Source organism: Sturnira hondurensis, unplaced genomic scaffold, assembly GCF_014824575.4.
Source record: "Sturnira hondurensis isolate 20B ecotype Veracruz unplaced genomic scaffold, ASM1482457v3 Scaffold0004327, whole genome shotgun sequence".
Classification (NCBI taxonomy): Eukaryota; Metazoa; Chordata; class Mammalia; order Chiroptera; family Phyllostomidae; genus Sturnira; species Sturnira hondurensis.
The window spans coordinates 46205-69510 of record NW_028076958.1 but is presented as its reverse complement, the minus strand read 5'-3'; the positions used below and the strand labels follow the sequence as shown (position 1 = coordinate 69510).

Here is a 23306-nt window from a genome sequence, read left to right as displayed (position 1 = left end):
GAGACTTTTCTTAACACTAAAAAGGAGGTGGTGAGGTGAAGAAATAAGAGATTACAACAGGGCATGAGAAGACTTCAATAGTATGTGACATGGTCTTTATTGTCTTTGTACAAGTTATCTGGCACATGGATCTGAGAAAAATTCGTAAATTGTATGCTTTCAGTATGTGAATCTGACTGTATTCAACTATAATCAAATAAATATACATAAAATTATATACAAAATATTACCTAAAGTATAAGTTGAATAACAAGTATGAAACTGAAAGAAAAAATACTTAATTATAACATGACATTTTCTTGTCCATTTTTCTGCTTGTCCACAAGGGTGTGGGTGAATTACTTGCAGGCTAGAATCTTCTTTGGACACTGCTGACACCATTCAGCACAACCCTCTGCCCAGCAAAGCCCAACCTCACCAGCATCAATCATTACACACACACTCATTCTAGCTCTCCATGCCCTCCACAGTGGGCAGTGACTGTTCCTCCATCCAGCCAAACATCAGTCCATCACCCGCCAGTCCTTATTGGGCAGGTTTTTTTTAAAAAAAATCTGCTATCCATCAAGGAGAAAGTGGTCTCTAACTGTACAGATTGCAGCCAACAAATCATTTTTTCAGAAGTGCTCTCTGTCATCTCCAGACCAGCTGAGACTCAAGTACATGTTTGGTATGTATGTGAATTTCTCCTTCACAGCCTTTCACTGAATCACAATTAACTCTCTAGAGCCATTATTTATCTGAGACACTGTCTCTGTTGAAACAAATACAATAAGCACAGGGCCCACATGTGTCTTATTCTCTTTGGAGCTGCCAGGGCCCAGCCAATAGCCTCACATGTCACAAATGTTCCATAAACTCTCATTAAATCAATAAAGTAAATCACACAAGGGAGACTGTCCCCTGGGTGACACTTGCAATCAAATGATGTTTCTCATAGATACAAAGGCATTGGTGTCAGCATGACAGGAGGCCTCCCCATGCTTGGGGACAATATAGAGTTAGGTTTTGTCTCATACAGTCACTAGAAAGGAAAGGAATCTCATAACACTAAGGGGTTTAACTGCTCTTTATTCCCCCCCCCCCAAATCACATCTCTACATAGTCCCACAGTGTGAATTATGTCTCATCACCCTAGGCCTGTGTTTTTGGTTCTCACAGATACCTGACTGGACAGAAAGTCTGGGTGCTCAACTCCTGGAAGAGTTACTGTCAGGGGAGGAGAGAGCACATCCTGACCTGGTAACAATAAGGACTGACTTTTCATGCACAGAATTCATGGTGTGTGGAACACCTGTCCGTTGTCTCTGAAGACATCTCTCTAGGTCATGGTGCATTGGGGAACAAGGAAAACTTCTTGTGCAGAACAGAACAGAAAAATTGGGACTCTGTGGTTGCTTCCATCTCAGAGGGGCTAAGATTTCTACAAGAACCTTTCTTCCCCTAACATAACACACAGGGCCCCTGGTTGAGTATGCACCTGAAGATGCTCCTGCTCCTCGACTCTGTGGGCAGACAGGGACACAGATATGACTTATATGCAGCATCTTAATGCAGTGATGGTGGGCACACAGGGCATTTTGGGGAGCAGCATTCCAGGCCAGAACCCTCCTCAAAAAGCCTCAGAAGAATCTTCACCAGACCCTTCTTTTGAACAATTGAAAACACAAAGCTCTGTCTAAAACAGCACATCCCCCTCTTGGGACAGTTGTCCTGATACTGGACTCATAATATTTGGGACAATGCCTGCCTTTTCCCTGGGCTCACTTTACAGCCATCAACATCCCTGTGCAGCTCCTGACATTGGCTGCAAATTTATCTCTGTTCTCTAGGGAGCAACACTGAGACAAACATGAAATAGACATGGGAACCTGGATTTGGCTAAGAAAATGAAGAAGTAGCCTGATTTTCATCTCCTGCTTCAACAGGCCTTTCCTAGGCCCTCCCTCCTGCCTACTCTGTCCCACCTGCTATTTCTAGAGACTGTTAACAAAAGCGACCTGTGCAGCAACCCTGACAAGCTCAAGGGGGTGCATGTCAGGCCTCACTAGTCTCATAGTATATCCTGATCAGAAATTTTGAGTTTGGCAGGTAATGGCAGTTTGCCATATCCTAGGCTCCATTTTCCTTAGCAAAGGTCAGTATTTTCCTTTGGTGAGCCCTGATGTCTTTTTTTTTTCTTTTCCTCATGGATAGAATAACTTTGACACATCAGAGAGATTTTCTTATCTGGACTATTCAAAACAACAGAGTCTTGGGCAAATGTGTGAGATCACAGACCCTTTATGTTAACTGGTCCCCTGCACACCTTCTCTATGTCCTGTAAATGTGAAATAGCCTGTACCCTCCAACATAAAAAAATACATGTATTTCTCCATTTTGCCTTTTACCCAATTCAAGAGATTTCCCTGCTATGTTTTCTCTCACCTACTAATAGGGTTTATGCATCTTTGTTCCCCTTCTACTTTGATTATAATGTGCAGAATAAGCTACAAAACTGACTTCACAGCACTTGACACCTCACTCTCAGACATATGAGGTCAGTTTGGCTCAGATAAACTTGCTAAATTGATCTATAGGTTTGGACTTTTTTTATTTTGACAGGGTCTTGGAGCACCTCCTCCCTCATGGGGTTCTGCGCTGCTCTGTACCTCATGAATGGCATTACCCATGGCAAGGCGAGGAGACCACAAGAAAGCCACCCAAGCAGAAATCGCAGGTTCTCCCCACGGCCATGCAGCTGGGGACAGGTCCAACAAACAGACAAGGAGAGGGGTGGTCGACATGAAGCCGTACCCTGAAAAACAGAAAGCCAGTAGGCACCCAACTTTCCCCAAACTCTTTTCTTCCTGGAAAATGCAGGACACGTCCCACTTCACATCTCAAAACTGCAGGTCCTACTGAGACTCCTAGTTTTGTGTGTTTGTCCCAGGAAGCAAAAGCCAGCCTGGTGACAAATTGAGGTAAGAGAAAGGTCCCCTCTGCAACTATCACCAAGCTTGACACTTGCTCACGCCCAGACTCATCTCTGTGACCTTCATGCTGGGAGGAAAAAACACCTCAGAACCCTGAGAACATGGAGAGGACCCAGTACCTAGCTGAGTTTCTGTGTGACAAACACAAATAATCGAGGTTTGGGGGACACCTGTGGCTCTCTGAGTGGTGCTGACAGTCCCAAGGCCAAGTCTCAGTAGTGATCAATGTTGGCCTTAGTGTGTCATCCTCTCAGGGACTCATGTGCCCTCATCAGCCTTGCTATTGCAAGTGTCCCCTACAGGCCATTTGGATCAACCTCTCCTGACAGCTTATCAGATGCAGAGTCTCTCACCCACTGAACTCAAGAATCTGCAGTATAAGAGGATCTGGAGACTTCACCTGTGCACAGAAGAGTAGGACAGGTAGTTCTACATTCATATCAAGTGATCACAATTTGAATGGGCACCCACATTACCTGGAAAGCTGCTGAAGCTGCATTTTGAATATTTCACCTGGAATAGAGATGTTTAAAAAGTTTCACAGGAAATCTGATGCACAGGAGGGGTCGCATCCTTTTGACAGCTTTTTTTTCAGAGTTAGCTCCAGAACTGCTCTGAAGGGAAAATGTGAAAGAGAGGGATGAGGGGGAGATTACTGTACACCTGAGAGGGAGCTGTAGGGAATTCTTGAAAACCAGACACCTCAGCTTTTGCTTTTCATAATTCAACATGGGAGTGTGTGTTTGTGTAAGTGTGGTATGGAGAGGCCTTAGAAGTTCTCAGGGAACAAAAGTATAGAGGAGCAGTATTGGATACAAGGTACAAGGGTCAAAAAAATGAGGGCCGGGAGAGAGAGGGTAATTTTCACTGACCCTACCCTCAGCCCACATGACAAGAATAGTAAACATGCCACAGAATAAAGCTCAGTGCACAGGTAGGACACACAGCAGATTGCCCCATTCTGGACAGAGGTGCCTGTGAGCCTTACAGAACCTCGAGCTTCCCTCAAAGAGGCAGCCACAGAAGAGGCAACATACACCATGGGGTCTTCTTCAGGGTCTACCCACAGAGGACTTGTCCACTGGCAAGGGCTCCTGCTGGTTGGTGAGTAGGAGACAATTCCTTGGGGTAGACTAAGGATCTGACCCAGAGACTGGCTGGGATCTGCTGAAGACACCAGTGCTCTGAGAAAAGAGGGAAGGCTTCTGTTTGAACCTGAGGGTGAAGGACAAAGGAGCAGAGTAGGACGATGAAGGGGGCTCAGCTAGAGGGAAATCTCATAATCTGGAAGTGGTGAGAGGCAGAAAACCCTCAGTTGCTGTGCATTTCCTGTTTCATCATGCTGATATAATGATTTATCAGGAAGCACCTGAAAAATTTAATTGGGAGTGTCAGACATTGTCTTTATCGCCATCCTCCAAAATGGGCCCGTAAATCCCAGGATGTATAGGAAGGACACTGGGATCACGCATTCACTCAACCCCACGTATTTCCAGGCTGTTGCAGTCACTGGAATACAAGATGAGACAAGCTCTGTTCTCATTGAGCCCATGTTCTATGTAGGAAAGAGAGACAAGGAAAGATCTAGATGTGAGGTCAGGTACCCACAATAGTGATGAAAAAAAGAGAGTAGGGGCAGGTCAGAAAGTGAAGACAGAGAATCTTTAGATAAGGTGATCAGCAAAGGTGCCTTTCAAAAATGCCCCTGAGTATCAGGTGGCATCTCAGCACAGTGAAGGAGTAAGCAAGACAGACAACCGACGAAGAATATTTGAAATCTCAAAAAGAAAAGCTTCAGAAGTGCTGAAGTAAAGAGGGCCATGTCTCTGACCTTGACCTGAGAGAAACAACTCACCTATAGACCAAGGCTGAGATGTAAAGAGACCTGCCCAGGATTCAGGGCCTCTTCTTACCACCCCCAAATGTAAATACTAATAATGATGTTTTCTTTTTCTCTTATTTCCTAGTCTCACTCTTAAACTTCTGGAGCCAGCCCACCGCAGCCAAGTTGATGGTTGAGTCGATCGATGCTCTCGAGGGGACAAACGTGACTCTACATATCAGCTATAAGGCTCGCAATGTATCACTCATCCTGTGGTTCAGGGGCCAAACCATAGACCACCATTATATTATTGCATATCTTGCACTAGGCCAAGAAAGCTATGAAAGAGGTCCTCCAGGTGCAGAAGTGATAATAGAGGATGATGGATCATTGCTGTTAAAGAATGTCACCATGAAAGACTCAGGAGTCTACACTGTATTGCTCCAACTACAAGGCTGTCATCAAATAATATCATGTGGACGGTTGGATGTATATCGTGAGTGATTGTTCTCTGATTTCTGGGTGTCAGGTGGGGTGAATTTCACTTCACACACAGGATTGATATACCCTGGATACTACCTCCATTCCCCTTGGCATTTTGATTCAGAGTGGATTTTAGTGCTTCATGCAGGATACACAGAGAATGCAGACAAACTTTCTAAGACCCCAGTTACCTTCTCAAATTTCAGTCTTGCAGACTGTCAGTGCAGACAGAAGGATCAGTTTGATGGGACTAAGTCAGCAGAGGGAGACCAGACTAATTTCAGCCTCCTGAGCACCTGCCTATTCACTTGACCTTGAGAATGACTCTGCTGTACTAGGTCAGAGCACAGTCTGAGAGGCCCCCTGAAATTCTTACACAGCTCAGCTCAGAAACCCCTCCCAAGTACTCTGTCCCAACAATCTTTACTCCAAGGACCCTGGTGAGCCTGTGCTAGCTTGAATTTGGCCTCCTCAGAAGGACTGAGTGTGTAATAGTTTAATGGGTGCCCAAGTCACAAGGCTGCTGAGGTGGTCACCAGTCAGGGCTCATGACCAAGACCTGCATCTTGCCAAAAATGAAGCTTGGTCTATCATCACCTGAATTTTGTGGGAAGAGTAGAGTTAGACAATGTCCTTGTAGATACCTGGCTATCTTGAGGGATCTTGGGAAATTTCAAAAGAAGGTCCGTATCCCCTAAAAGAAACCGAGAAAATAAGGTGCTCCTCAAAGCCCCTCATTCACCTGGGATGAGCCAGGGGTTCTCTCTGGGAGTTGATAATAACAGATGCCTCTTTTGAGCAGCTCTTTTATTTCAAGACTTAGGTCAGACCCTGTAAATATTTTACAGTCATTACACTGACACCCTGGCAGCCAAATATTCATTGAGAAGAAACTAAGAAACAGGGAGATACAGTCACTAAAGAAGAGTCACACAGACAGTGAGCAGGGGATCAGGGTCACTAGAGCTCTGTTCCTAGCCACAGACTTAATTTCTCTACCTCTGGGACCTTATAAGGGTGTGTCCAGATTTCTAAACCAACAAAGTGGATCAGAGCCTTTTCTCTTAGGTGTCTTTAATCACAGGAATACATTTTAGTCTGTGATGGGGAAAAAATGGAGGCAATCTGTTTTTACTTTAGAAAAACATTATCTTCAGTAACAGAGTCACTGCATAGATTACCCAGGCATCCCACTCAGGTTGCCCATCCACACCTCCCTGCACTGGACTTGATATCAGTTATTTGTTTCCTGTTCTGGTGCAGTTTCTCCCAGCAGATATTTTCTTTCTTACTCTCCACTTTACCCCTGAAACCAGCTAAGGATGAATATTTATCAAGCACTCAATTTCTTTTGATGAATTGGGAAGAAAAAAATGGTGATTGAATGAATGAACAAATGAATGATCCAAAATCTTTTCAGAGGCTGGAGTGCTTAGAATCCTCACCATAGGGAACAGGCTTTTGTGGTCCCAGGAACTAAGACCATCATCTCAGATTCTCTTCTTTTCTATAATAAAATAGAACTTGCTGTTTTTCTTGGGGCCTGGGGTATTAATAATAATTTTTATGTACAGAAGAATTTAAGTGTTTTTCCAATTTTTGTCTCATAGCCACTTAACACAAATTGCCCACAAGTGCTGGAATTTCCACAAGCTCATACTGCCCACCTGCTTTAAGACTTTGATGATTTTGCATTGGCACAAGTACTCACCTGCCCTCAGGAGAGAGAGAATGGCTTTAATAGTCAAGGGCAGAGCACGTGAGTCTGCTGCCATTATCAGTCTGCCTGTTCTTTTTCCTAAATCATTTTTTGGATCCTGCTCTTTCATTGGCTCTCTGGCTCATTTCAGTCACATTTATCTGGAAAGAACTGAACTACCTCTCAGTCCAGTGCCTGAGTAGTCAACTTACCACTGGTTTGATTCTGGTCTCTATGTGTTTTTTTATAAATATTTTATTTATTTATTTATTTATTTATTTAGAGAGAGGGGACAGAAAGGAAAAAGTGGGAGAGAAACATCAATGTGTGGCTGCCTCTCATGGGTCCCCCACTGGGACCTGGCCTGCAACCCAAGGCATGTGTCCTGACTGGGAATCGAACCAGTAAACCTTTGCTTCACAGGCCCGTGCTCAATCCACTGAGCTACACCAGCCAGGGCTGGTCTCTATGTGTTATTTCTTCTCAAACCCCGCTCAGTGTCTAGAATGTTTTGGGAAATAGTGCTTCATAGAAACACACCTCAGTTTGGCAATAGATGTTTGTGCAGCTGGAAAGAATGGCTTCTGGTCAGACAAGCATTCAGGTGGTCAGTGAAGAGGTAGGAGAATTGCAGTGTTCTCTTTGAATCCCTGTCTTATGTGTTTCCTTAACCAACAATGATGCTTAACTGACATTTGAGAAAGTCTGCAGTTCCCCCCAGACATATATCTGGAGGACATGCATCCTCTGAGTGCTCTGATTCCCAAATATGTTCTTGTGATATGCTGACCTGCCTTGTTAGTTCTAAGACTCAAGTTGACTGAGAGGTGAGAGGTACCAACTGGGCTCAAAAAAGCTTTTGGAGATATCAAAGGTAGCACACAGGGCATTTTTTTCTCTTTCCTGCAGAGCAAATTTAACCACAACCTACATCAGAAGCAACAAATTCAACCTTAAGAGTTTGGTTTTCATTTTTGTATATAATAGTGGTGTTGAGCATCTTCAGTAACTATCTGCCATTTTTATGTATTCTCTGGAGAAATGTGTATTCAAATATTTTGTTCCTTTTTAAAATAAGATTATTTGGTTTTGTGGTTGTTGTTGAGTATAGAGTTTTTTGGTGTATTCTAGATATTATCCTTGTATTTTTCATATAATTTGCAAAATATCTTTTCACATTTCATGGGTCAACTTTCAATGTGTTATGTCTTTTTTGATGAAGAGACATTTTCATTTTGAGAATATCCAAACTATCTATTTGTTTGCCAGTCTTCTTATTGTCACATTGATAATATCATTGCCAAATTCAATGTCATAAGGCTTCTCCCTATACTTTTTATAAGTATTTTAAAGGGTTAGGTCTAACTTTTAGAATTTGATATAATTTGACTTAATTTTTGTTAGTTTTGATATTAATATGAAATTAACTTTGATATAATTTTGTCTGAATTTTGTGTATTATCAGACAGGGGTCCACATCATTAATTTTTATGTGGATATTGCTGTTCAACACCATTCATCATAGAGACTGTATTTTCTCTATTGAAATCTTGGCCTTTTTCTCTTATTAAAATGATTGATTATTTTTATTGTTGTCGAAGTATATCTGTCTCTGTTTCTTTGCCACCACTCCCCCCCACCTCCAATGCATAATCCTTCTCACCTTTGGCTTTGTCCAGGGGCCCTTCATACATGTTCCTTGATGACCCTTATTCCCTTCTTTCCCCTGTTGTTCCCCTCCTCCCTCACCTCTGCTTACTTTCAGTTTGTTCTTTATTTCAGTGTCTCTGGCTATATATTTTTTGCCTGAGGTTATATGAGGACAGAGAGGAGTTGCGGCTCTTTCCTTTGTATTGTCACCTCAAATTAGGCAATTGTCCTCCCAATGCCTGGACCACCCTCTAGTGAACTTTACATAAGTCACTGTGGGCTGTGACTGGCTGAGATCTCTGAGGAAGCCATGTGGTTGCATGTCTGAAGCCCATTCTCAATGAGTCCCTTTCTCTGTTTCTCCACAGAACCTGTGAGTACGCCCACCCTCCTAGCCAGCAACACCACAGTCATAGAGAATAGAGATTTTGTTGTCTTGACCTGCAACACAGAGGCTGACATGATCGAATGGTTTTTCAATGGCTCAACTATGCGGCTCACACAGAGAATAAAGATGTCACCTGATCTCAGAAACCTCACAATAGAGCCTTTCTTGAGATGGGATGCTGGTGTTTACCAGTGTAAAGTCTCTAACCCCGTGAGTTCTAGTGAAAGTGCTCCGGTTAAGGTGGATGTGAAATTTGAGTGACTCTCCTTTCCCCCTCTATGTTGTTAAACTCTAAATAAAGTAGTTTTTTGCAATATCATAATCGATTCATTGTGAGGGTAAACAGTTCTTCAAGATTTGCATTGAGTCAATAAACATTAGAAAAATGTGAGCTGAAATTCTCATCATTGTTGACTTAATGTCACATTTCAGACTAACCCCACCTTGGTTTGGTTTCATGTGTACCATGGCCACAATGGAGTGGTCATTGTGACACTGTGTCCCTCAGAGTATGAGCAGTACTTTGTGATAACAAATGAAAGAAAGTAAGGAGCTTAGAGATTCTGAGCTCTCTGTGTTGTCTGTGAGCTCACATGCAGGGCACTTGTTGTAGACAATGGGAATGGACAAGAGGACAACAATGTACAGAGCAACACTGATTTTTGTGTTTTTCTTTGATGTCTTTCAAAAGACTTCTAAAGTCTCTTGAGTATTCCTTCTCTGCCAATAAAATTATTTGCATGAGTTCAATACATTTCTGTTCTTTCTGTTAATGAGATATAATTGGAAACTTTGGTATTATAACCAAGGCTTTAGTTCAAATGTCCTAGTTCAGGCGGATGCCATGGAATTTGAAATGAACTCATACTTTATAGAGCTAAGCTTGACATCAGACTTTTGGTACCTCTTGCAGAAAAGACATCACCCAAAGTGAGTGAAACCGGAGGTGAAGTGTTTTGGTAAAGCTTCCTAACTTCAAGGAGCTGTTAAAACTCCCATATTTGTCATGGGAAACCCTCATCAAAGCAAACTATGTGGTGAATGTCAGTTCCTCTGCATTTAGGTACATAACTAATCAGGCTAAATCAGGTGACACCAGCCATGTTGTAGGGTCAAGAACACACTTTTCTTAGTGATTAATTTTGATGAATGAGAAAGTGATTGTAGAGATAAATATAATGTCTGAATGGAAATCTCCAGGAGCACAGTCTTCTGGGAAATCAGATTCTGGCCCTGTTCAGGGAGACTCAGTTATTTTACACCTCTTTATAAATTGCAGGAACTGGTGCAGATGCAAATTATTTCTTGCCTGCAAGAGATTTAGCTGTTTTTCACTCCCCTGTTCAGAAAGCAGTTTGGTTACAATCCAGAGGCCTGAAGGTTCCCTCATAGTTGTTAACCTTCACACAACTTCTTACTGGTTGGAGGCCTCGGACCTCCATATTTTAGAGAATTGTCTTTAGAAATATAATTGCAATTTGTACTGATTATGCTGTTATACTACAGATTCTGTGGTGTAGTGCGTGAGAGACTCTATATCTGACAAGCTGTCAGGAGAGGTTGATCCAAGCGGCCTGTAGGGGACACTTGCAATAGCAAGGCTGATGGGGGCACATGTGTCCCTGAGAGGATGACACACTAAGGCTAACATTGACCACTGCTGTGACTTGGTCTTGGGACTGTCAGCACCCCTCAGAGAGCCACAGGTGCCCCCCAAACCTGGATTATTTGTCTTTGTGACACAGAAACACAGCTGGGCACTGGGTTCTCTCCACGTTGGCAATGCTTTGAGATGTTTTTCTTCCCCTCACGAACATCACAGAGATGAGTCTGGGTGTGAGCAGGCGTCAAGCTTGGTGATAATTACAGAGGGGACCCTTCTTTTATCTCAAGATTTCACTAGGCTGGGTTTTGCTTCCCAGGACAAACATGCAAAACCAGGAGTCTCAGTAAACCTGAAGTTTTGAGGTGTGAAGTGGGATGTGTTCTGCATGTCTTAGGAAGAAAGGAGTTTAGGGAAAGTGGGGTGCCTACTGGCTTTCTGTTTTTTAGGGGACACCTTCATGTAGACCACCCCTCTCCTTGTCTGTTTGTTGGACCTGTCCCTGTGCTGCATGGCCGTAGGGAGAACCTGTGATTTCTGCTTGGGTGGCTTTCTTGAGGTCTCCTCGCCTTGGCATAGGTAATGCCATTCATGAGGTACAGAGAAGCACAGAACCCCATGAGGGAGGAGATGCTCCAAAACCCTGTGAAAATAAAAAAAGCCCAAACCCATAGATCAATTTAATGAGTTTACCTGAGCCAAACTGACCTCATATGTCTGAGACTGAGGTGTCAAATCCTGTGAAGTCAGTTTTGTAGCTTATTTTCTACATTATAATCAAAATAGAAGGCAAATAAGGATGCAAAAAGTGTATTTGGAGGTAAGAGAAAATATAACAGGGAAATATCTAGAATTGGGGAAAAGGAAAAATAAAGAAATACACACACACACACACACACATATATTGTTGGTAGATACCGGCTAATTCATATTTACTGGACATAGAGAAGGTATGCAGGGGACCAGATAACATAAAGAGTCTGTGGTCTCATACACTTGTCCCAGACTCTGTGGTTTTGAATAACCCAGCATAGAAAATCCCTCTGATGTGTCAAAGTTATGCTATCCATGAGGAAAAGAAAAAAGATGATGTCAGGGCTTAATTAAGGTAAAGACTGACCTTTGCTAAGGAAAATGGAGCCTGGGATGTGGCAACCTGCCATCATCTGCCAAACTAAAAATTGCTCATCAGAATACCCTGTGAGTGTGGTGAGGCCTTCCATGCAACCCCCTGAGCTTTTCAGGGTTGCTGCACAGCCCCTTTATGTTTATAGTCTTTAGAAATGGTAGGTCGGACAGAGCCGGCAGGAAGGAGGCCCCAAGAAAGGCCTGTTGAAGAAGGGGATGAAATCAGGCTACTTCTCCATCTTCTTGGCCAAAGCCAGTTTCCAGTGTCTATTTCATCTGTGTCAAAATGTTGCTCCCTAGAGGACACAGGTAGAAATACAGGCAATGTCAGGGGCTGCACAGGAATGTTGTCCAATGTAGGATGAGCTCAGTGAAAAGGCAGGCATTGTCCCGAATATTATGAGTCCAGTGTCAGGAGAACTGTCCCACCAGGGGGATGTGCTGTTTTAGACAGAGCTCTGTGCTTTCCAGTGTTCAAAGGAAGGGTCTGGTGAAGCTTCTTCTGAGGCATTTGGAGGAGGGTGCAGGCCTGGAAGGCTGATCTGCAAAATGCCCTGAGTGCCTGCCCAACATGAATACATTGGGACATTGCATGTAAGTCATATCTGTGTCCCTGTTTACCCACAGGGTTGAGAAGCAGGAGCATCTTCAGGTGAATACTCAACCAGGAGCCCTGTGTGTTCTGTTAGGGGAAGAAAGGTTCTTGTGGAAATCTTAGCCCCTCTGAGATGGAAGCAACCACAGAGTCCCAGTTTTTCTGTTCTGTTCTGCACAAGAAGTTTTCCTTGTTCCCCAATGCACCATGACCTAGAGAGATGTCTTCAGAGACAACGGACAGGTGTTCCACACACCATGAATTCTGTGCATGAAAAGTCAGTCCTTATTGTTACCAGGTCAGGATGTGCTCTCTCCTCCCCTGACAGCAACTCTTCCAGGAGTTGAGGATCCAGAGTTTCTGCCCAGTCAGGTATCTGTGAGAACATACAAAACACAGGCCTGGGGTGATGAAACATAACTCACAAGGTGCGACTATGTAGGGATATGATTTTGGGGGGAATAAAGAGCAGTCAAACCCCTTAGTGTTATGAGATTCTTATCCTTCCCCATGACTGTATGAGACAAAACCTGACTCTATGTTGTCCCCAAGCATGGGGAGGCCTCCAGTCATGCTGATACCAATGACTTTGTGTCTCTAAGAAACATCATTTGACTACAAGTGTCACCTAGGGTGACAGTTTTCCAATGTGTGTTTTACTTTATTGATTTAATGAGAGTTTATGGATCATGTGTGACATGTCAGGCTCTTGGTTGGGCCCTGGAAGCTCCAAGGAGAATAAGACATGTGTGGGCCCTGTGCTCATTATGTTGTTGCAACAGAGACAGGGTCTCAGATAATCATGGCTCTAAGGAGTTAATTGTGATTCAGTGAAAGGCTGTGAAGGAGAATTTCGGGTGCATACACAGCATGTACTTGAGTCTCAGCTGGCCTGGAGATCACAGAGAGCACTTGTGAAAAAGTGATTTCTTGGCTGCAACCTGTACAGTTAGTGGCCATTTTCCCCTTGATGAATAGAGGGCATTAAAAAACAAACCTGCCTGCAGAGGACTGGCAGGTGATGGGCTGATGATTGGTTGGATGGAGGAACAGACCCAGCCCACTGGGGAGTGTGGAGAACTAGAAAAACTGTGCAATGGCTGATGCTGGTGAGGTTGGGCCTTGGTGGAGTGTGGGTTGTGCTGAATGGGGTCAGCTGTGTCTAAGAAAGACTCTAACCTGCAGCGTAATTCTGCCATTGCCTGGTGGAAAAATAGAAAAATGGGCAAGAAAATGTCATGTTATAATTAAGTATTTTTTAGTTTAGTACTCTTTTTAAAAATTTTTTATTTATTTTTCTTTAGAGAGGAAGGGAAAGAGAGAGTGAGAGAAATATCAATGTATGGTTGCCTCTGGTGTGTCCCCTGTCAGGAACTGGCCTGAAACCTAGGCATGTGCCCTGACTGGGAATCGAATCGCAATCCTCTGGTTCAGCCAGGGCTAGTTTAGTACTCTTTATTCAATTTATACATTAGGTAGTATTTCATATAAAATTTTATGTATATTTATTGGATTATAGTTGAATATAATCAGATTCACATATTGAAAGTATACAGTTTATGAAGTTTTCTCAGATCCATGTGACAGATAAATTGTACCAAGAACATAAAGACCATGTCTTGTACTATTGAAGTCTTCTCATGCCCTGTTGTAATGTCTTATTTCTTCAGCTCTGCACTTTTTTCAGTGTTAAGGAGTCTCAGTGGAATTTTTTCACCATAAATTCCTTTGAATTTTCTGCAATTTTCAAAGGTTTTACCATAAAGTATATAATTTTCAACTGACAATGGCTTCTTCCCTGAATACAATTACTTTGACATAGTTCATTCTTCTTATACTCTAGTTATATTTCATTCCAGGGTTGCATTAATTTTGTTTATTGATTGACCGTTTTATGGATATTTGTGTCATTTCCACTTGGGGGCTATTACAAGTAAACCAGCCATGAAGACGTGTGCAGAGAACTCTATAATACAAACAATTAGTAATTATAGAACCAATGGATAGGCAGAGGAATGGAAAGTAGAGAGTTTACCCTGGAAGTCTGGTTTTAAGTTCACAGGACCACAGCCCCACCCAGAGGAACAGAATCACCTCCTTCTTTACATGAAACTGTGTCTGCCTCAGCCCACCCATCAGTCACCATAGTAGTAGAAATAATGGACCCATCTCACCTTCAGCTGCTAAATTAAGAACCATTGCACCACAGAAACAGCATTTAATTCACATCTGGGTTCCTAATCACTAGGAGTAGGGGAAAGATAGTGTTTAACCTTTCAATTCCCCTGAAGTAACAAGAAACCTAAGAAAAATGAAGGATATATGCCAGGTGCCCACAGACCACACCTGACCTATCTCAGTCCACCTGCAGGCTGTGTGACTCTGGGTGAGTGATCCCACCTCAGATAGCATCAGTTCCCTCATGTGATGTCATAAAAATATGTTTGGACTTCTCTCATGGATTTTAGAAAAGGACATCTAAAACTCCTGAAATTTTCTAAGACACATGGGTGATAGACTGTCTTTTTGAGTGAAGACAACTCTTGGCAGGCCTCTGGATAGTTGCAGAGTGAGGGCAGGTCACCAGAAAGACCAAGTTGTGATCAGAAGCATAGAAGTTTCAGCTGTCAATGTAAGGAATGCTTCAACCTGAAGAGAACTTTTATGAGCTTACACGAGCCTAATAGGATAATTACAGGAAGCAAAATCACAATGAATTGAGAAAATGTTCTGTAAAATGGCATTTCTGCACCTTATTTTATGCAGTACAGTCAAAGGCAGAGGCCTACATGGTTATATGAAATCTATTGGCAAAAGATTAGGGAGTTGGGAGAGAGCAAAGTACTTAAATCTCTGAGACTGGGTAAAAAGTAAAACAAATACGCACATACAATTGTTACGTTGTTCTGTATAGAATCGTTAGTGGTTAACAATGACCACAATAACAATAGTAATGAGAAGTTATGTGGTCTGTGTTACTGTGCAGTGAGGGGTCATGAATAGGAATTACTCTGACCTTTGGAAAGTATGTTTTGTTAGAGGCAAAAAGACAATAACACACTCAGTTAAGGTAAAGGCTGAGCTTTGTCAGGAAAGATACCAGCCTAGGACATGACTTCCCACCATGAGTCACTTTGGGTTAAAAGTTTTAATTTCAGAAGATCCTCTGTGGTAACCTCAGGTCTGTAAGTCCCACCATGCAGGCCACCCCTGAGCTTCTCAGGTTTCATATGTTGTCCCATTTTTGTCCACACTGACCCTTTTGGTTATAAATCAACCTAGAGAATGCATTGGTGACCAATGTTTTGGTTAGATAACATTGTCTCAAGTGCTAGGAAGGGAATCTTAGGAAGTTTTAGTGCCACTGTTTATCTTGCTGAATGATAAACCATTGGTGATGCAGAAGACTTCAAACTTGGATGGAAATCAAAGCCAAATGGACTCAAAGGACAAAGCAGATGAATGGGAGGCAGTCATCTTCCACACTCCTTATTAGAAAAATACTCTGGAACATGTCTAATTTACAAGCTTCCATGATCTAAGTTAGTGCTAATGTGCTGTCTCATTTCTCTGTGTTTTGCATCTCATATTACTTTTACTTGTAGTTTGAGGACACCCTATACAGCAACCCAGTTTTAATTATCTGACCATAAGATGGGTTCTTCTTTACTAATACAATCTATTATTAATTATTAATTATTAATCTGATTTCTGCTAGTTGTACACTTGGAAGCTATAACCTCAAGGTTTATTTGCAGACCAGACTGTGAGAACAGAATGCTGTCAGGTAGAATTACCGTCTAAAAGTTCCACAGGTGAGGATGTTACAGAATGAACCCAGAGGTTACAGGGTCCCTCTGTCACTGTGGACTCTATGCCTGCCACCAGGGAATTGCAATTACAACTCTCAATGCCAGAGTTTGGTAGAAAAGAAAGGAACTATTTATTCCACAATTATACAGACTTAGAATAATGACTTAATGTCTGTGTTAAAATCCCAAAGTCCCTTAAAACTCTCACAAACACACACAGTCCTTCCTTCCCCTTGGTAGGCCAGTGTCAGAATCTGCCAATTGGAAGTACCCATACTCTAGAAGAAAAAAAAAATAGAACAAAACGAAAGTCTGCAGCTCACTTCCCCCAGTTCCTCTCATTAATCTTTGCTTGGATGGCATCCCTTCTCCAGTTCCCAGCACCATCAGCGGTGTCACCAGATCTCCAGTTTTTAATACAAAACCACATGACACCTTCTCTTAGCCCCCAGCAAGAGTCCTTTACCCCTTTCCTTCTCTGCAAAGGCTTGCATTATTCCTGTCCCTAGTCCTTCATTGTCTCTCTTGCCTCCTAAGCCACATGGTAAAAGTAGCCTCCAAACCCTGTATTTATGGATACCCCGAGTTCTGTACTCCATTACAAACTGCTCTTTTTGGGGGCCTGGCTTCACCCCATTAAAAAAGGACACTAAGAGTTTCAGAAGTAAATTTCCTGTGCTTCAGCAGCAGGTGTGGAGGGTCATGTTTTGTAGCCAATTCAGCTTCCATTTGAATTAATATAGTGAGTAGGCCTTGTTCAGTTAGTGTGTAAGGACATTCTCATCATTAGGTTCTAGTATTTGTTCCTATCATTTGTTTGTCATTTTATCTATTCCAGTAACCTTCTGCAACTTTCCTCAATCTTATTTTGTCTCTTTTTACTCACTTAGACATGACCAACTCATTAAGACTAAGCACTTACTTTTCCTGCCTCATAACACTTACACATCTCTTTACTTCTTCTTGCAATAGCCTTTCTTCTCATTTTTAAAATGTTACAAGAAAAGGGGCCTGGCCCAGGGCGGGTTTGCCTGAGGGTAACCAGTGGTGCAAGGATTCCTGACTTTGTGCAAGAAGAACTCAATAAAATGAGCCCAGATAATTTTGAAGGTATGTTCATTAAACCTGGGGACACTGAAACATGGAATGGCCTAGAATAAAAGGAGAAGCAGAAGAGAGACTGGGTGGTGCTGCTGTGGCTCTGTTACAACACTTTGGGAAAGATGTGAGACTAGGAGCAGCTACTGTCAGCTTATTGCAGAATCACAGAGATAAAGGCTTGTGGAAAGACCTAGGGTATTTGTCTGGGAGGAGGTGCTGCTGCCCATTGCTCTCATGGTTGCAAGTCTCGTGGAGATCCCTTAGAGGTTAGAAGAAACACGATTTACCTCCCAAGGATGATATAGAAAGGACCCATGGACAAAAGCCAAGAAGGGGTAGGATTGAGGATTGGAAGTGGGAGTGGGTGGGATGGAGGAAAGTGGTAGCAGGAAAATGGAGACAACTATAGTTGAACAACAATTAAAAAAAAGAATTCAGCAGGTGTGCCTGAAGGAGAATGAACACAGGTTTCTTTGTCTTGAGGAGTTGTTTTGGTTTCAAAAGGTAAAAATTTCAGGTGAAGTCTCAGTGAAGAGCTCAAGATAATATTCATCAGCTTTTTCATGTGGGCCTTTTTAGGGCTGTGGTCACTGTTAGGTCAGAGTCGCTCAAGAAACAAGATAGACACAGTGAGCTAAGGAGCAGGGTTTACTAGCGGGGAGTAAGAGGAAAAGTGGAGCCAACTGAGGGAGTTTGGGGAGTGAACCAAGAGAGGTTAAGACTCCCTCAGTTATTCTTAGGACAGGGTTTTGAAGCTCAAATACCCGTGAAGGGTAACTGGTTGGGGTGTCAGAGTGTGACTGTGTAGAGCTGGTTGCTGGGTGCCATTTCTGCTGACCATTGTTCTTGATACATCTTGTCAGACTTAAGTTAAAGCTGCATCCTGTTATGCAGGATAGACCAAAATCAGACCCCAGTCTTAGCTGGGCATGTGTTTTTCTCAGGCAGGGTCGGCAGGCAGTTTCCCAGGCAGGCATTTTTTCCAGCCTACCCTTTCCCACAGTACAGTGTTCCCGCCTGGTGATTCTCCATTCCTCCTAGACCTACCTAGGTCTGTCACTCCTCTGACAGCCAGGAGGTGCTGACAATAGGGGACCAGAGTCTCCAGAAGAACACAAGGACATCTGAGCAGGATCCTTTTACTTTGTACCAAAGTGTCAGAGGCATAGAGAATTTACATAAACCTAAAAATTCCAATGTGTGTGAAGCAACATAGGACATATAAACCATTTGGGGCAAAGGAGAAAAAATGGGGGAATGTCTTCTCCTATATCACAAGTCACAGTGAGTGCTTGATAAGTAGTTAAGAAGAGTAGATTCTACAAGGCAAGAGGATTTTTCTGGGCAACAGAGAATTAGTGAGACACAGTGGGTATCTAGGCAACAGGTGCCTTCCCGAATCCCTTTATTTATCATGGCACCCTCACTTCCCCACAGGTGCTCCAGTGGCCCCTCTTGCAAAAGTTAGGACAAACCCTCATTCATATTATTCAGCTTCATTATGAGACTCCAAAATAAACTCTCCTGCATGGCACATTTGGGGTGCTGGATACCATAGAATGCCTAACACCCTCTCACCTCCCATGCTGTACAATTTCTCATCAAACTCTGGGCAGACCCCAGTCCTCCATGACTTCATTCTGTGTTCACCTCTGCTCACACACAATCCACCTGTGGACAGGTCCCAAAGGATCTCGGCCAAATACACCAGGGGCGACAGGGAGCAGGAAAGAAACAGAAGTAGAGAAGAGATGCATTTTCAATTTGCTAATTCTGGTGGCAGAATTTGAGGACAGGAATGTGGAATTTGTAAAAGAACCAAAAAAAAAAAAACCCCACAAAGAATGAAGACTATGATGTCTGTCCTGAACTGCACTTCAAAGTGGGCTTGAAAGAGGATCATTTGGTGCATGCCTGTGGGTGACTGACGTCACAGAGACCTGCATGTTCACTAGAATAGTTGAGGTTAATGGCAAAATATCTTTTTGAATCTCTGTGATCTTGTTTCTTGAAGCTTATGTGGAATGAGAACATTGTTGATGCTAAGGGTGATGTGGAAATGTGCCCTTTCATGTTGGCAAGTCCTCATGGATTCTGAGGTAAGGCTGCTTTGACACACGTGGGTCTCCAGAAGAATCTGGGAAGTCAGGTCATCGCCTGCTGTGAATATCAAGTCAGAAAAGAGGGACTCAATTGCAAACCTTTTTTTTAATTAACAAGGAAAAACACTGGAAGATTTGAAAGTATGTAAAGGGTTGACACTTTGAATAACATGTCATGGTCAGCTAGTACAAGGAGGTTATGTTAAAGAGAAACTTGCATGAAACCAGTTAAAAATAAAGGTAAGGCTTTATTAAGGACAATGCAATAGTGCAGTGAGAGAGAACTCAACACCCCTGATACAAAGGCTGGAAGGTTTTAGAAGAGGAGGAATCATGGGAATGTGTGTTTGCCAATTGACCTTAAAAGAAGAAAAGAAAGACTTTGCATAAAACTTTAACCGAAGGTCCTTTTGTGTTTTAGCTGAAAAGTTCCTCAACTGAGGTATGTTTTTGCTCTTCCTCAGAGACTGGCACACCAGGAAGATTAAACATCAAAGCAATGGACCTGATGTGTGAGATATATATTCTTTGTTGTTTAAGACTGGCAAGTAGATTCTAACCCCCTTTTGGTAGGTTTGAAAAGAAGAGATAAAAAATTGTCAATAACCAAATTGCAATTACATTTTTAATGCAATGGTCTAAAACAAGACAGATTTCAGAGGCCTACAGTCAGAAAGAACCAGTGGTTAGATTCTGGACACTGAGGGAACATTAGGGCCTCTAAGTCATAATACAAATGCCTTCTGTACAGTGGAGGGACCCACAGCTAAATCTCTCTCAGCCAAGACCCAGTTTGCTCTCAATCATTGCCTGATGTTTATAAAGAGCTGTCAGTTCTAGCCATGTAGGCACAGGTACAAAATAGTCAAGAGTCCTTAAACAGAGCCAGGATTGCATCTCCCAGGATGCTGTACTTTTACATATCCCTGCACTCACATTTTACGATTTTGGTGTTTTTGTTGTTGTTGTTGTTGTTCACACATCATTCAAACAAGAGCATTCTATATCCTATAACATGGCTGCTGTAATTTGCATTGTCCTGATCAGTAACTGAAGTGAACAGGAACTGACATTCACCCCATAGTTTGCTCTGATGCAGGTTATTCTATAAAACATAACATGGGAGTTTTAATAGGCTCTTGAATTTAGGAAGCTTCACCCTCACACCTCACCTGCAGTAACCCTAGTTTTGGGTGATGCCCTGTTCTCCAGGAAATACCAATATAAACATCATGCCAAAATTAGCTTTGTAAAAAATGACGTTATTTTTCATTCTGTGGTCATCAGTCTTAACTAGGACATTTGAACCAAAGTTTTGTTAATATTACCAATGGTTCCAAATATATTTTATTAATAAAAGGGACAGAGTCATGCTAAACTTATATGAATGAATCTAATGCCATGTAAATAAGAATACTCAAGAAGATGTTAGGATTTAGGGAAAGAAGTGAAACAGAGAGAAAGAGATTAGTGTTACTACTCACACGTGTCTTTTAGCTTCTTGTTTTCCACACACTGTCCAGGTGCTCTCCACATGACCCCTGGAAAATGACAGAGCTTGAATTTTTGCAAGCTCATCACATGGTCCCACTGGTCATCATAGGACAACTGCCCAAATCACAAGGTTCCTCATGCCAAAAATGAGGACCTACTCATGGCTCCTGCCCAAGACCTGCATCTTGCCAGAAATGGAGTTTGGTCTCTCATTACCTGAGTTTTGTCGGAAGAGCAGAGTAAGACAATGTTCTTGTAACTAGCTGGCTATCTTGGGGGTCTCAGGAAAGCTCAGAAGAAGGTGTGCATCCCCTAAAAGAAACTGAAAAAATAAGATGGCACTAGAAGCTCCTCATTCACCAAGGATCAGCCAGGGGTTCTCTGTGAAAGTCAATAAGTAACGGATACCTCTTTTGAGTAGCTCTTCTATTTAAAGTGTTAGGTCAGATCCTCTAAATACTTTACAATTAGTACACTGACACCCTGGCAGCCAAATATTCATTGGGAAGAAACTGAGAAACAGAAAGATGCAGTCACTAAAGGAGAGTCACGCAGACATTGAGCAGGTGATCGATCAGGGTCACTAGAGTTCTGTTTGTTGCCACAGACTAAATTTCTCTACCTCTGGGGGCTTATGAGGGACTCTTCAGATTCCTAAACCCATGAAGCAGTTCAGAACCTTTTCTCTTAGGTGTTTTCAGTCACAGGAATATATTTTGGTCTGTGAAGGGAAAAAAATGGAGGCAATCTGTTTTACTCTAGAAAAACGTTACCTTCAGTAACATTCAGTCACTGCATAAATTACCCAGGCATCCCTCTCAGGTGGCCCATCCACACCTCCCTGTACTGGACTTGACATCACTTATTTGTTTCCTGTTCTGGTGCACTCTTTGCAGAACAGCAGATATAAAATCTTTCAGCAGATATAAAAGAAAGGGCTTTTCTTTCTTATTCTCATTTCTATCCCTGAAACCAGCTCAGGATGAACATTTAACAAGCACTCAGTTGCTTTTGATAAATTATGAAGAAATAAATGCTGATTGAATGAACAAATGAATGAATGATCCAAAATCTCTTCAGAGGCTGGAGTACTTAGAATCCTCACCATAGGGAACAGGCTTTTGTGGTCCCAGGAACTAAGACCATCATCTTAGGTCCTTTTCTTTTTTCTAATAAAATAGCACTTTCTATTGGTCTTGGGCCTGGGGTATTAATAGTAATTTTCACATACAGAAGAGTTTTAAGTGTTTTTCCAATTTCTATTTCATAGCCACTTAACACAAATTGCTCACGATTGCCAGAATTTCGGCAAGTGCATGCTGCCCACTTGCTCTAAGACGCTTATTTTGCATTTGCACAAGTCCTCACCTGCCCTCAGGGAAGAGAGAATGGCTTTAATGTTCAAGGGCAGAGCACATGATTCTGCTGCCATCATCAGCTTCTGCCTGTCCTTTTTCCTCTTTGCTAAATCATTTTTTGCATCCTGCTCTATCATTCATTGGCTCACTCGTTCATTGTTGCTTTTTTTCATGACACTTTTGGGTACCTAATATTACATCAAGATCTTTCCTTGTCCCTCTCTCCTCCATAAAACATAGGCTTGATGAGAGCAGGGATTGTCTTTTCTTGTGCCTCCAGAAACTGAAACAGCCTGGAAATACATGGTGTTGAATGAGTGACTTCTGGGGCTTATTAACCTATTTCTGAGGTTTGTGGTAAAGACAATGTCTAGCATCCTAGTTAAATATTGTTCTTGTGTTTCCCGACATAAATAATTATTATTATTTTCAGATTTCATAGTTTAATATGATTTCATAATTTCATTATTCAATGATGAATAATAGGAAGAGAGCAGCAATTGAGGTTTTCATGCCTGTCACCACTTAAAGATTATGAGATTTTCCTCTTGCTGGGCTGCCTTCCTCACCCTGCTCTACTTCTTTGTCCTTTAGCTTCAGGTCCAATCAGAAGGTTTCCATCTTTTCTCAGAGCACTGATCTCTTCAGCAGATCCCAGCCAGTCTCAGTGTCAGGTCCTTACTCTATTCCAAGGAATTGTCTCCTACTTACCAACCAGCGGGAGCCCTTGCCAGTGGACAAATCCTCTGTGGGTAGAGATTGAAAGAGATCCCATAGTGTATGTTGTCTCTTCTGTGGCTGCCTTTTTGACAGAAGTTTGAGGTTATTTAAAGCTCAAAGTCACCTCTGTCCAGAATGGTGCAATCTGCTGTGTGTCCTACCTGTGTACTGAGCTTATTCTGGGGCAAGGTGACCATTCTTGTCCCGAAAGCTGGGAGCAGAGTATGCACACAAGACTCTCCCAGTATTTTTCCTCATTTGTGCCACCCTGTCCCTTCTTACTAGTACCGCACCTCTATATTTTGGTTCCCTGCAAACTCTCACGGAACCACACACACTTGAACACATGCACAAAACACCTACTCTCATGTGCTAT

At 42.4% G+C, this 23306-nt stretch overlaps 1 protein-coding gene across 1 annotated transcript; it reads left to right on the top strand.

The window, feature by feature from the left end:
- Positions 1-3988: 3988 nt before the first annotated feature.
- LOC118986573 (carcinoembryonic antigen-related cell adhesion molecule 21-like) lies at positions 3989-9281 on the top strand. The gene is made up of 3 exons (XM_037045535.1): positions 3989-4079; positions 4943-5293; positions 8998-9281. Exons 1-3 carry the CDS (start codon positions 4016-4018, stop codon positions 9276-9278), a joined length of 696 nt encoding a protein of 231 aa, XP_036901430.1. The 5' UTR covers positions 3989-4015; the 3' UTR covers positions 9279-9281.
- Positions 9282-23306: the final 14025 nt, after the last annotated feature.